Genomic DNA, 14180 nt, shown 5'->3' with positions numbered 1-14180 from the left:
TATGGGATAAACACTGTCAAAAAGCTTTTGATGAGCTAAAGAATAAGTTGAATTCTGCACCGGTTCTATCTACTCCACATAACAGGATAGAGTATCTTGTCTACACAGATGCTTCTTTGCAAGGTCTTGGGTGTGTTTTAATATAGGAAGAGCGACTAATTTCGTATGGTTCTCGTAAACTTAAGCCTAATGATCTTAATTATCCAACACATGATTTGGAGTTGGCAGCTGTGGTCTTTGCTTTACGCATTTGGAGGAATTATCTGCTGGGATAATCTTTCAGATTATTTACTGATCACAAGAGTTTGCAGTATTTGTTCACTCAGCGGGAGTAGAATATGAGACAGCGCAGATGGTTAGAGTTTATGAAAGATTATCATTTCTCTATACAGTACCATCTAAGGAAAGCGAATGTGGTGGTAGATGCACTTAGTCGCCGACCTTCTGGGAGTCTTTCTACTTTATTCACTACTGAGTGGAATGTTTTAAAGACAGTTGACGAGTTGTCTGATGCTTTTATAGCTTGTATGGTAGTTACACCTTTTGATCATTCATAAGGTATTGAAGGCACAACTCACGGATCAACAGTGCATTGATAAGGTTGCAGAGATAGCTACTGGGAATGTTCCATTCTATCATGTTGGGACTGATGAAGGCTTGAGGTACAAGGGACATGAAGAAGGACATTGCTATTTTTGTTTCTCAGTGTAATACTTGTCAAATGGTCAAGATTGATCATCAGCGGTCGCCAGTTCTCTAATACCAGAGTGGAAATAGGAGAGCATTTCTATGGATTTTGTTGAAGGATTACCTAATTCAGTTAAGGATCACAATTCCATTTGGGTCATCGTTGATAGGTTGACCAAATCAGCTCATTTCTTACCTATTGGCACTTATTACACTTCAAAACAGTTGGTGAGACTTTACATAATAGAGATTGTGAAGTTACATGGCATACCGTTATCTATTATATCGGATAGGGATTCGAGTTTTGTATTGGGATTCTGGAAGAGTTTTCAGTAGGCTTTGGGTACAAAGTTGCATCTTAGCATTGCTTACCATCCTTAGACTAAATGGACAGACTGAGAGGGTTAATCAAATCATGGAGGATATGCTTTGTTCTTGTGTCTTTGATTTTAAGGGTTTGGGATGACTATTTGCCACTTGTAGAGTTTGCATATAACAATAGTTTTCAAAAGACTATTGGTATGGCACCGTTTAAGGCTTTATATGGTTGACCTTGTAGATCTCTTGTTTGTTGGATGGAGGTTGGTGAGAGCAAATTTTTGGGTCCTGAGTCCATTAAGGATACTTCTGAAAAGATTACTCTTATTAAGGATCGTATACGCATTGTCCAGAGTAAGCAAAAGAGTTATGCAGACTGTCGTATTCGTGCTTTGGAATTTCAGGTAGGCGATCAAGTTTTACTTAAGGTGTCTCCTATGAAAGGAGTAATGCGCTTTGGGAAGAAAGGGAAGTTGTCACCACGTTTTATCAATCCTTTTATGATTACAAATCGAATTGGAGCGGTGGCTTATCATTTAGCACTTCCAAACCATTTAGATCGTGTTCATAATGTGTTCCATGTTTCCATGTCGAGGAAATTTCTTCGCGATGAAGATCATTATCAGCACATTGATGTTGGTGAGATTGAGTTGTAACCGGATGCAACCTATGTGGAACCACCGTGTCGTATTGTTGACCATAGGGATCAGATTCTTCGTAATAAGGTCATTCCTTTGGTACGTGTCCAGTGGAGTCATCACAATAAGGCTGAATCTACTTGGGAACGGGAGGACATTATTCGCTCAACCTTTCTAGACCTAATGGATGAAGGGAGGACGAAATTCATTTTGTTAGGGAGGAATAATGTAATACCCCTAATTTTAAAAGGATAGTCTCGGTATTTTTATTAATTGTTTAATTATGTTTTTGATTCTTTAATTAATTTCTTAGCTATTTATTAATTGTTTATATGATTTAATTGATTATATGTTTATTTGAAATACATGTTTAATGATGTGTATTTGTTTACTTAAATGTTAGGTGTTGGTTTAAAAATAATGTTTAGGAATTATATGTTTTAAATGGTTGTTTATTTTATTTTATTTCATTTTATTTTAAAGGTTTTGGATAGTAGTCATGGGCCAACCAATTGGGTTCCATGGACTACTTGGATAAGGGGTTTAATGAGTACAGATAATTACACATGGATAGTGTATATGTATGTATATATATATAATTAAATAATACATATATATTTAAGAAAAGTTCTTTGGAGATAATCTAGTGTATTTATTTTATTTAGATAAAAATAATATACATAGATTATACGTAACTTATTTTTTTTAGTTACCTTTTTTATTTTTTTTATTTTTATTTTTCTTTATTAATTGGATGTGCATTGGGAAAAGGAATAGGATTAATATGTAACCTATAAATATATAACTATAGGGTTGGAAAAAGGGGCTAGAAATATATCACGTATATTTTAGAGAGAGAGGGGGGGAGTAAGGAGGAAGAGGAAAAAGAAGAAGAAGGCTAGGGTTTTATCAAATCCTAAAGGCAAGTTCTTTGTTCTACACTTCTCTCTTAGATCTGTAATTTATATATCTCTAGTATAACTTTAGGGATGTTTAAAGGATAATTAAAATTGGAATCCATGTTTTAATTAATCTAGAACTAGGTTTTATAAATTATTTTGTTCATGGTTGTTCTTGTGTATAAATTGATAAATTTATGATTTGATTGGATTACTTTATGTTTTGTTACATATGATACATAATGTATTCTTATATCTGTATATTGATGGAACGTAGAAACATGCCTAGGATTCTTGAAACAAATAAAGAATGAATGCACAGTGAAGTTCTGGGTTGATTCGCATAATAGTGCTCGGACCGCTGTTACAGTGCTCGAGCCATGGGGGCAAAGCTCGAGCCTTGGATGAAAAGCTCCACCTTGTAAGGAAAAGCTTGAGCAATTGGTTGTAAAACTCGAGCCTGAGAAGGAAAGCTCGAGCAATTGGGTGAAAAGCTCGAGCCTGAAGTAGGATGCTCGAGCAATTGGGACAAAAGCTCGAGCCTTACCTGATAAAGTTTCGAAAACAGCATTGTATTACTGGTTATTGAAATTGAGGAGTCCTAAACATCAAATATGGACTACGAATGAGATTAAATAAATGTTAAACAAACTTAAATTTATTAACACATGCTATTTAATTCTTTGAGGAATGAATGGACTTAATCTTTAATTGGTTTTAACAATTAATATTAAATGTATAGCATGAATGGTATATGGAGAATGCTTAAGTGATTGTGTAGCAAAATATCAATCTATTTAAGATTCAGTATGTGTAGGATGTGTGATGTAGAAAGTTTAAATAAATTATAAGTTGTTCCTATTTTGTGATAGCATGATATAATATTATTATGTTTAACTCTGGATTATTTGATGTACTTCTGAAATTGTTACATCAACTGTTGGATTGTGTGGATTTAGTGCACCAGTATGGGATGGTGGCACTCTAGGGATGGATTAACTTATCAGTTAAGTCCTACCTATTTTATAAGGGAACGGATTAACTAAAATGTTAAGTCCTACTTATATTTGTGTCAGGTTAACTGAACCAGTTGGATGATACATAGTGGATTAATTTAGATTGGATATATATATATATTGATATATGCCATGATATGAGCTTGAGTCTCAGGATCATGGTTAGGGTGCGTCTATTGCTAGGGATGTGTAGCTAAATATAGTGTAGTTGTTTCCCTGGTAGGTCTAGGTACTCATGCCCACTATACGTGCGTTTTACATGTTGCCTACTTTTCAGGTTGAAACAACCTTATAGTCTAGTGAGGTTCCTTTAGTATGTATCTATATATATATATGCAGACTACTTAGCTATTGCATGGGTTAGCTATAGATATATAGTTTATCTAGTCTTGGTTTAGGTTGTCGTAGAAAGAACTTGTTCGTAGGCTTGACCCACTATTATTATTTTTCAGGTGTTCATCAATTTCAAACATAGGGCTTGTTCGTACCGAGTAGAGATAGTCCACATCACTCTTCCAATTCTACATAGGATTTTCTTTATGCTTTAGTGTTGGGATTATTATTCTTTTCAGTTGTTTCAGTTGGGATTATCATTAAGGGTCTACTAGATGGATTCCCGAGTTGTAATGATATTAAAGGTTTTGGATAATCCATTTGGAGGATTTATTATTTAGTTTTCTTTTCTACTATTTTATTTATTCTTAGTTATTTCTTTTGTATTATGTGTTCATTTACATACTTAATTGTTTGGTATCCCTCGGATCTATGCTCGGACTTGATCACCCGTGGCTCTAGAATCATAGGGTATCACAGTGATGGTGCTCGATCCTTGAGGTCTGGCCCGAAACCCTGGGAGCTTGGTTCTTCCATTAAATCAACTCTTCAAATTCTGACGCTTTATGCTCAAGCTTGAGGGCCAAGGCTCGAGCACCTTGAAGTAAGGCTCGAGCACCCTCTGTTTGGGCTCGAGCTCTGAAGGTACAAGGCTCAAGCTTTAATGCCTTATTGACTTTTTTTCTTCTTTTCTTGAAAGGCACAAGCCTCAGGACTTGGGCTCAAGCTCTGGTTCTTGAATTCTTCTAAACTTCATCATTTAAGCTCTCTACTTGCTTTGGATGACCGGCAACGACTTTGTAAGCTTCGATATCATCATAAAGTCCTAGTTTTAACCATTTCTCTGGAAAAGTACCTATAAACATACATTAAACAAAAATAAGTCTAACTATGGATAGAAGTATCACTTTAGGCCTTAACATACGTATATTTAGGGGCTCGAATATACAATATTCAGTGCTCATTAATATGTATGTATATATATATATATATATATATATATATATATATATATATATATATATATATATTATATGCTTTATGAGTTCCAACTGCCATGAAAAAAATTTGATGTTGTAGTTGTGGAAATAAATGCTTAATAATTTTCAAATATGTGAATATGATGTTTGTGGAATGTATGAAATTTTTATTGTTGTGTTGGCATTTGGAAGCATGAGACATTCGTACATTCATTGGGAATGAAAAAAGGAAAAAGTGGTTTTGAACGGAAAAATGAAAGTTTATTTTAAGGAACAAGTTTTCGAAAAATATTTGCGAAAAAACTCAGGCACCTAGGAGTTATCTAGTGGTCCGTGGCGTTAGTGTGGTTTAGAGGGGATTAGAGAGAGACCCTAGCGTGGTTGAGCTACCTAGACCCTTTAACGACGCCGAGTTGCCTTGTGGTCAAGGATAGTTAGCCGATCCTGCTCTCGTGACACCATGGAGTTGCCATGGATTGGATTGCACTGACGGTTTGGAACGATAAAACGGTATTGTTTCTGACACAGGGAGCGACATTGGATGACATTTCATTTCATTGGCATACGTTGTATATTTGGGTGGTCGGATGACTCATATACATTCTCGTTGTTGTTATTGTTGCTTTGTTTATTTCCCAAGGCATGATCCCGTTCACTTGCACTCTCTTCTTTATGTGGATTCACGAAGTCATTAAGAGGTATGTCTTAGACACCTCTTACTGAGCGGCTAGCTCATCCCATCATATTATTACATTTTTCAAGTTACGGGAAGGAAGTGGCAGATAACGCTCCTCCACAAGTTTGAATGGGTTAGTGGACTGTTTTGACATCTTTTGTATTTGTAATCTCTCTCTCTGTCTCTTTTTAAGCCTTAGGATGACACGTATATCGTGTATCGACGTTAGAATTAACCATGGTGCCCTTAGACGATTTTGAGTTCGGGTAAGGACCCGGTTAGCGATTCGGACCCTCGAGTTCGGGTCGTTACATAACAATCAAGGGACAATTTGCTACCAATTTCAAAATAAAGGAATTTATATGCACTTTATAAAAAAAAAAAAAAAAAATGAGGGTGTGTTTCTTGCATATTTTTATATAGCATGAAATTTTTTTTTTTGTTTTTTTTGGTGCTGTATCGTTTAAAATTTAAAATCGGAGGGTATTGTTGTAATTAAACGTTGGGACAGGACCTTATACAACTCCGTGTGTATAGATATATATATATATATATAGTACATAGGTCTTGTACATGAAGAGAAGAGTCCCGAGGTTTAGCACAACACAAACGGCTTTTTCTTTGCTCGGCTTTGGAGGAAAGGGTTTAACGGAGGAAGAAGAAAGAAGAAAATGGTGAGATTAACGGCGGATTTGATTTGGAAAAGCCCTCATTTTTTCAATGCACTTCGAGAGCGTGAATTAGATCTTCGAGGTCAGCCCCTTTTCCTTAACCCTCAAATTTTCACACACACATATGTATGTATATATATATATACACATAGACGCATATATGTATAAACACAAACAATTTGGAATTGGAATCCCAGGATTTCAGAAACTGTTCCGTTGAGAAGTATTCGAGCTATAGTTAAATTTTGTTTCGACTTAGACCTATTTTCACTGAAGTTTGTTTACGTTTGTGTGTGTGTGTTTTATTTATTTATTTCTCTTGTTTATATGTTGTTTTTTTTTATTATTTATTTATAAAGGGAACAAGATTGCCGTTATTGAGAACTTGGGTGCAACTGAGGTGAGTTTGGTTTCTGTTTGGATTTTTGGTTATCAGGATACTTGTTTTTCTGCTATAAGAGCTGAAGTAGACGGCTTCTCAGCAATTGAACTGTCAATAATTTGTTTTGTTAGTTAGTGAACATGGTTTATTTAACTTGCATTGGTTCCTATACAGGACCAATTTGACACCATTGATTTGTCTGACAATGAGATAGTCAAGCTTGAAAACTTTCCTCACCTGAATCGGCTTGGCACTTTGTTGATCAACAACAACAGAATTACCCGTATCAATCCGAACATTGGAGGTGCAATCATAGATTTTTTAAAACTCCCTTTGTTTTAATTTTCCCTATACATGCGAGTTTCTAATGTCTGGTTAATGGGTTTGTTTAACTTGTGTTTTTTTGTTTGAAATTTGAATTAGCAGAGTTCTTGCCAAAACTGCATTCCTTGGTTCTTACTAACAATCGACTTGTTAACTTGGTGGAGATTGATCCTCTTGCATCACTCCCGAAGCTCCAGTTCCTCAGTCTGCTTGATAACAATATTACTAAGAAACCAAATTATCGCTTGTATGTCATTCACAAACTGAAGGCTTTGCGCTTGCTTGACTTCAAGAAAGTGAAGCAAAAGGTGTGTCTGTTGTTATCATTTACGTGGTGATTTCACTTGCTTTCTTAAGTATACTGAAACCCACTTCTAGCACAAAGGCCGTGTTAGTTATACGACATGATCACCAGTATTTAAGTTCCTTTTGTTAAGTTTCAGTATTGAGAATTGCATGTCCATTGATTCTTTTCAATAGCATTGGAGCTTGCAGGAACCTAACCCAGAAGTGTGTAGTGGCAGAATTCTCCAAATAATATAAATATGTGCTTGTGTGGTTGCATTGTGTTGTCATTTGTCCATCTTGTGTGTATGATATAATATGTTAATTACATTTGATATTGGCAATAACTATTCTAACTATTGCTTTCTTCAGCATGTTGAGGCTCAAATTGAGCACATACCTGTTAGGACATGACCTCCGTCCAATTGGATTTAGATTCCGGATTATAAATATTTCTTTTTTTTTTTTTTGGGGGGGGGGGGGGGGGGGGGGGGGTGCGGAGGCTGTGATAAGTAGGTTCAGAATTGGTATTTGGGGTCGTCCTAAATTGGAATCCAAATAGAATGCAGAATATTAACCCTTTAATAAAACCAACTGGTTTGGAGGAGGGTAACATTAGAGCACGAAGCAAGTGTAGGTGCAAAGGTGGGATCAGGAATGGCGATGGAAAAGTGTTTCTAGGTCTGGGAAGTATACAACTGTCTGACACCACACACGTGTGCACAAATCCCTGTGGGAGTGGGAGTCTTTTATGTGAATATTATAATTTTAGTTTAAAGAAGTGATTAAAATTTTACAGTACAATAGATGCTGATGAGAAGCTTTTGTACAAGTTTTATATGAGATCAGAATTATTAATTACAAGTAGTAGTAGCACAAAATTTCATTTTTGCAGTAAAATAAAGCATAATTTGATCATATCTTCTTGCTTTAAATTTGAAAGTTGCACAGGAAGAAAATTATCTTTTATTTTCATAAAGTGTCATATTGAAAATTTTGCAGTTGAGAATGTCATTCTTTGCCTTTCTTATTTCATAACTGGTTTCATCACTAAAACTATTTAAGTTTCTCATCGTATGAGTTAAACTTGTCACTCGTTAGGGGTAGGCCTGTCTTGATAGACTTGTGTGTTTATCACAAGTTAACAAGCTCTTCACTCTTAAGTAAGAAGGGCGAAATCAGTCTTCCAAAGTCATAATGACCTGTAATTGTAAAGACTCATTCAATGAAGACTTAACTACCAGTGGACAACATTGAACTGATCTTGGCCTCAATCATTGTACCATTGCCACCTTCACTACCAGTACCTTGGTAATTTCTGACCTGTATCATCACCTTCTCGTTGCAGCTATCATTACTGCTTCCAGTGCTGCAATAATGATACTATTACTTCTGCTGGACTGTAATAACACCCCTGCCATCAAACTACAATCATTGTGATTTTACCACTTAATGACACCACCACCACCACCACCACCATCACCGCTGCAACCACCCTACTACCTACACTGCCAGTACCTGCATTCTGCTTCCAACATCCCCAACATTCATTACATCTCTCCAAGATCTAGTTTTTGGCTGAACTCTTTCAAACCACTTGAATATAGTTGGTTACCCGTGGAATTAAAATACTTTTCCCATGAGGTGCCAAAATCACTTCTTGCTTCAAGCATTCAATTAAAGAGAATTCTAGTTATATAAGAAACAGCATGGTTTTATCAACAGTGCTTTCCTAAAGTTAGCTCATTAAATTTATTTGATGTGCATAAATACTAAACTACAAGCATTGATGTTCTTTTGTGTCCATTAATTTTAATCCATGGTGTTTGTGAGGTTGTTCCTTATGCATTTTGAATTCATTCAATCGTGTATTGTTATTCTTTAAGAGGAAATCCTTTAATGAAACACCCTGCCTGATCAAGGGATGAGTTAGCTATGTTTATGTAGACTCATAGACAAGTTTTAACAACATAACTAATCTTTGTGCATCCATCATTTTTATACATCCATCTTACTCTTTTATTCCATTCCTTTTTAATCTAAACATTAATTTTAGGTTCTCTTGTACAAAGTATTACTTGAACAAAATGTATTTTGTTATTTGCTTATTACTTGAACAAAATACCTTATTTTCTTGTTGCCTCCTATCCGACTATAGTTTGGTTTCAATTCCATGTTCTGGAGGATTGCAATTTCAACTTTCCAGTCATGTACTCTTTTGTCGTATTTAGCATTGTTGCCTTTATTGGGTTATTCTTAATGGTTGGGCTTCCAATTATTATGTTTTTGTTGATGACAGGAGCGAGCTGAGGCAGAAATTCTATTTGCATCAGAAGAAGCTGAAGAGGAGGCTAAAAAGACATCCGTTAAGACATTTGTACCTGGTGAGGTTGAAAGTACCCCGGAGGTTCCCAAGGAAGAGCAAACCCCTAAAATTGTTGCCCCTACACCAGAGCAAATTATAGCTATCAAGGTATAGTTCTTATCATATTTGTTTCTTTTTCTGTTTTTTACTCCATGTTTATTTCATATTTCAGCAACTTTCAGTTAGTCTTATAAAGGAATAATATGCTTTATCAGGACTGGAACAGTGAGATATATTTTCCATTTTTAAGTAGTCGGGTTATGGTCACTAACATTATTTCCCCTCAATCTTGTCATAATCACTGGGTGTATGCAACCTGAATCAGGTTTCACATTTCCACCTGATGTAACTGTGGCTGTATCTTCTACTAAACCACAAGATGTGCCTCACAAAATCAAGCCATGCCCATTTTTTCTTTCCCGTCATATAGAGCCTCATTTGCACCGTAGTTCTCTCTGGCTAACTGTTTTTGTACTGTTTGATTAACATTTAACCATGGGAATGCAGGCTGCCATTGTGAACTCCCAAACTCTTGAAGAGGTTGCAAGGCTTGAACAGGTGATCCCTTATAGTACCTAAGTTGGTATTGCAAATTATTTTATTTTTTAATTTATTTTTCTTCCCATTTTTGCCTTCTCTCTCTTGAACAGTGGACGGCTTTGTAGTACTTCTGTTTCTAGTTAGGTAGTTTATCTTTGTTGTTCAAGTTGTAGATATCTGATGATCCAAGTGTTGGTTCAAATTGTGATGTGTAGGCATTGAAGTCAGGCCAGCTTCCTGCTGATTTCAGTATTGAGAATGAAGCCATGACAACAAATGAAAGTGTGAAAGATGACAAAATGGTTACAGATGATCTTAATGAAGCGACTGATGAGCCTAAACATATCGAGCCTGAACAGAAGAATGATGATGCTACAGAAATGGAGCAGGTATTAATACTAAATATTAGCTATTCTCTCTAATCTAGTTTCATGGGTGCTTAAACTAGTCAACTTTGTCATTTTGTCCTGCTGTTTTGGCATTCTTGGTATTATAGTTAGAGCTTGCTATCACGGTTCCACACCCAAAAGACTAGTCGTGGGTTCTTTGCTCCCATTTAAGAAACCCAGGACCATCCACTACACACTTGATGTGGGACTCAAAACAGGTCTGTGACCAGAACAAACTTGCCCTACTTGCGCTCTCACATTGGGATCCACACCTTTTTGTGAGATTCACCAACCAATCTCCCAAGTCACATGGTAGTATCCCCAGGCCAGCTCGGCGGTTCTACACCCCAAAGGACTAGTAGCTTTGGGTTCCCTGCACCCATTCAATAAGTGTAAGACCACCCAATACACACCCCGATTCAGGATTCATGAAACATCTACGCGTCTGTGGCATTGTGCTTGGTAATGTACAAAATTACTTGAAGAGGTGATCTTTGAAAATGGTTTAATTGTAGAGGTGCAAAATCTTTTGAAAACACTATTATCAATAGCTAGAGTGGCAGCATGCTGCTGCAATGCTGGCAATGAGGAAGAATTCCTTGAGTAAATTGGATGAGTATCTGGTGTGGTTATGTGGAATTTGCCACCTAATATGATGTTTTCTCTTGCTACTCGCCACACCTAATTAGACATGTTGAGACAAATTTCACCTTTTTCATTAGTTTTATGATCATGTGCATCTTCCATGACATTAGTAGGTCATCCACGATGGGTGTTTCTTGTGCTTGTGATTCATAAATTGCTAGCATGTGCTACTGTTTATATGTTGTACATTGCTGCTTCCATGACAGTGCTGAAAGATGCATTGTTTGCATTTTGGGTGAGCTTTCATATGCAGGGCAACCCTCCCACTCATTATCCCCACACCAATTGATAGTCAGATCCAATACCTGATAGTGGTCGCACCCAAATTTTCACCGAGTGTTGTGCTAGTGTTCAGTAGTGATTTGTGTGCAGACAACCCCAGAGGCTGTATTAGGGGCTAAATAATGAGGTGAGCCATTATCAGGAGGGCAACCTTTCTGATATCCAGGTTAATCGGCATTCCCATCCCTTGAAAACTGTGCAAGTTACCTTACCTATGCCCTCCTGGCCTTCTCTACATCACATGTAGATCTAAAAATATAAAATTTATGCACTTTGACTGTCATGTGAAACGAGATTTTGCATTAATAGAGGTTTTGCTGCGTGTGTCTATGTGCTCAATGAACCATGACATCAAGTTAAATATTTATTGCTAAAATTATTTTGCTTCCCCCTCCCTTCTTACTCTCCAATTGTCAATAATGGTTGTATTTCCTTTTTGTTCTTCCCAACTTTCAGGAGTAGATTGGGTGATATATTGCTTAGCACGTTTTTGTCAGCGATCTCAGATGGTGGGTTGGTCATGTGGGAACCATCTTATGCTAAAACTGGGTAAGCTTAAGAGCTTTTCTTCTGTCTGAATAACTGTGGATTGAGTAATCTATTTATTGAAAGCCATTGTTGTCTGGCAAATGATTAAAAGTTAAAAGGTTGTAATAGAGTATACGCCAACATGATGTTCAACATTTACTTTTCTTTAGAAGAATCACTAATCTTGCGTCCTTTCTCGGTCGTAGATGCAGATGTAGTAGATATTGTATGGTAGATGGAATTATCATTGAAAATGAGAGCCATTCCCTTTTTAGTTTTGTTTGAGAATGCTGCACTTATTTCTGTTTGGTAACCAACGTTAGAAAGGAAATTTGCTTCAGCTTTTGTGCAATAACTGCAATGGACATTGCTCGTGAATAGTGAACCTGTCCACATTCAATATAGTGGTGTAAATCTCAATACAATCCATTCTCCTATTCAAGAAATTATTTGGATCTCTTCAACTTTCAACTACTTGTCTGAAGCTGTTGATATTATTCTCTATTGTGTTTGCCTAGTATGCAGTAAAAGTAACCTCTGTTAATTGGTAGGATTGCAAGTGAATTGGCAACATAGGTTTGGCGAGTTTGTGATGCATTTTATTTTATTTTTTCAAAATGTTAATATTTTTCTTGACTTTTATATTTTTTTTTATAATTCTTAATTCATCAATAATTAGGTATGAAAATTGTCCAAATTATTAAAATAAGTAAAAAGTGTAGGGTGGGTGTGGACTTATGCAAAGATGTGCAAATGAACCAAGCCAAATACAAGTTTACAAGCAGGCAAGCATTATTTGGGCTCGGTTTATTCGACTCCAACAAGTTAAAACTTGAATTTCCTATGATTCTTCTTTTGAATGGACTCTTACATGAACGGACTCAATTTATTTCCATTCACTACCAAAAATTGTAGCCTACTGGCATTTCTTCACCACCAAAAATTGTAGCCTACTGGCAATTCCTGTCTTTCAAAAGAGAGTTCAAAAATCTCGATAGGGGCTGTGAGTGCCTGTGATATGGTCCTAATTATAGCCACCACATCCCATCGATGACAGGATTACCAGTATATTTTTCAACAATGAGTGTGTCCCAGCCCTTCAAAACTGCCCTACAAAGGATGCCAATGACATCGAAATCACACAACATAAACAAGATACCAAACAAGTAAAGCTTCAGGCCTAGCCATAATATAATTTCCAATAAATTCGGGATCAGAATCCTCTCCAGTCTGAGATGCCCTGCAGCACACACACACACCACGTTACTCATGTATTAAAATGAAGTCGTCTTGTACTTTGACCTTCGCCATTGGTGAATTTTCACCATTATAATGGTGAAATACAACATTTAAAGTGGTAAATTTTCAAAATAAACGAGGTGTACTGGAGAGAATTTTGATTTCCATTTTATCTGGACCAAAACAATTTTTAGTTCTTTCGAGAAAACTGGATGATGCAAGTTCCTCCTTTGCAACAAGGACTACCACTTAAAATCAGTATTGTATCAAATACAAGATTGACTAGTTTTTATCTAACTGCCCAAAAGAAGAGCGTCACTCGAGCGACATCCTCGATCATGAGGGCAACTGTTCTTAGAGGCTGCACACAATAAGTCTTGTCCGTACAAGAATGAATTTATCACCTGCACTACATTGAAATATTTACTTAGATATATCTGGAGGGAAAAAAAAATTACATCATATAGTGGTAGAAGTCGTCATTACCTGTAAGGATGCTGAATCAAATTAAGTAGATGTTTCTACTGGATTGATAGTGACAAAAATAGTGGCACCAGGTCTGGAATTGCCCAAAAGAAGAGCATCACTCGATAGACATCCTCGATCAAGAGGGTGACTGTTCTTAGAGGCTGCACACAATAACTCGTGTCAACATGCATGATCGCTTCAGGCACCTCCAGAGAAATTCCCACAGAGGAGCATTTTCTTTACCTCCAGCAGCATCAGTCTAAAATGTTGAAGATCTGTGATTAATGAAAATCTGAACCAAATGTGCCAGAATATACAACAGACTCATCGGTGTGAAGGGAAAGTACCACCGTCCTTGGTCGTCTCAGTTCCATTCCAAAACTCAACATCTTTTGGTCATCTCTGATGACATAAAAGATATAAAACAATCTTCAAACTCACATACATTGGAACTGGAACCAGAGAACACCTTTTTTTTCATTCCTCTTTTTCAATTTACTATTATCGTATAATGG

At 36.5% G+C, this 14180-nt stretch overlaps 1 protein-coding gene across 1 annotated transcript; it reads left to right on the top strand.

Moving 5' to 3' along the window:
- The first annotated feature begins 6111 nt into the window (after nucleotides 1-6111).
- On the top strand, nucleotides 6112-12236 carry LOC132284239 (U2 small nuclear ribonucleoprotein A'). The gene is made up of 8 exons (XM_059786323.1): nucleotides 6112-6300; nucleotides 6578-6618; nucleotides 6775-6904; nucleotides 7027-7232; nucleotides 9509-9682; nucleotides 10082-10132; nucleotides 10330-10503; nucleotides 11887-12236. Exons 1-8 carry the CDS (start codon nucleotides 6219-6221, stop codon nucleotides 11890-11892), a joined length of 864 nt encoding a protein of 287 aa, XP_059642306.1. The 5' UTR covers nucleotides 6112-6218; the 3' UTR covers nucleotides 11893-12236.
- The last annotated feature ends 1944 nt before the right edge of the window (nucleotides 12237-14180 follow it).

This window comes from Cornus florida, unplaced genomic scaffold, assembly GCF_030987335.1.
Source record: "Cornus florida cultivar Cherokee Brave unplaced genomic scaffold, ASM3098733v1 CherokeeBrave_3.0.0_Hap2_Chr11, whole genome shotgun sequence".
NCBI classification, from domain to species: Eukaryota; Viridiplantae; Streptophyta; class Magnoliopsida; order Cornales; family Cornaceae; genus Cornus; species Cornus florida.
This window is presented reverse-complemented; position numbering and strand designations above follow the sequence as displayed.

Bases quoted from the DNA above. Each gene is read 5' to 3' on its own strand.
- LOC132284239 (XM_059786323.1), top strand. From the start codon at position 6,219: ATGGTGAGATTAACGGCGGATTTGATTTGGAAAAGCCCTCATTTTTTC. The intron at 6,301-6,577 runs GTCAGCCCCTTT...TTATTTATAAAG, and splicing joins GCGTGAATTAGATCTTCGAG to GGAACAAGATTGCCGTTATT. The intron at 7,233-9,508 runs GTGTGTCTGTTG...TGTTGATGACAG, and splicing joins TCAAGAAAGTGAAGCAAAAG to GAGCGAGCTGAGGCAGAAAT.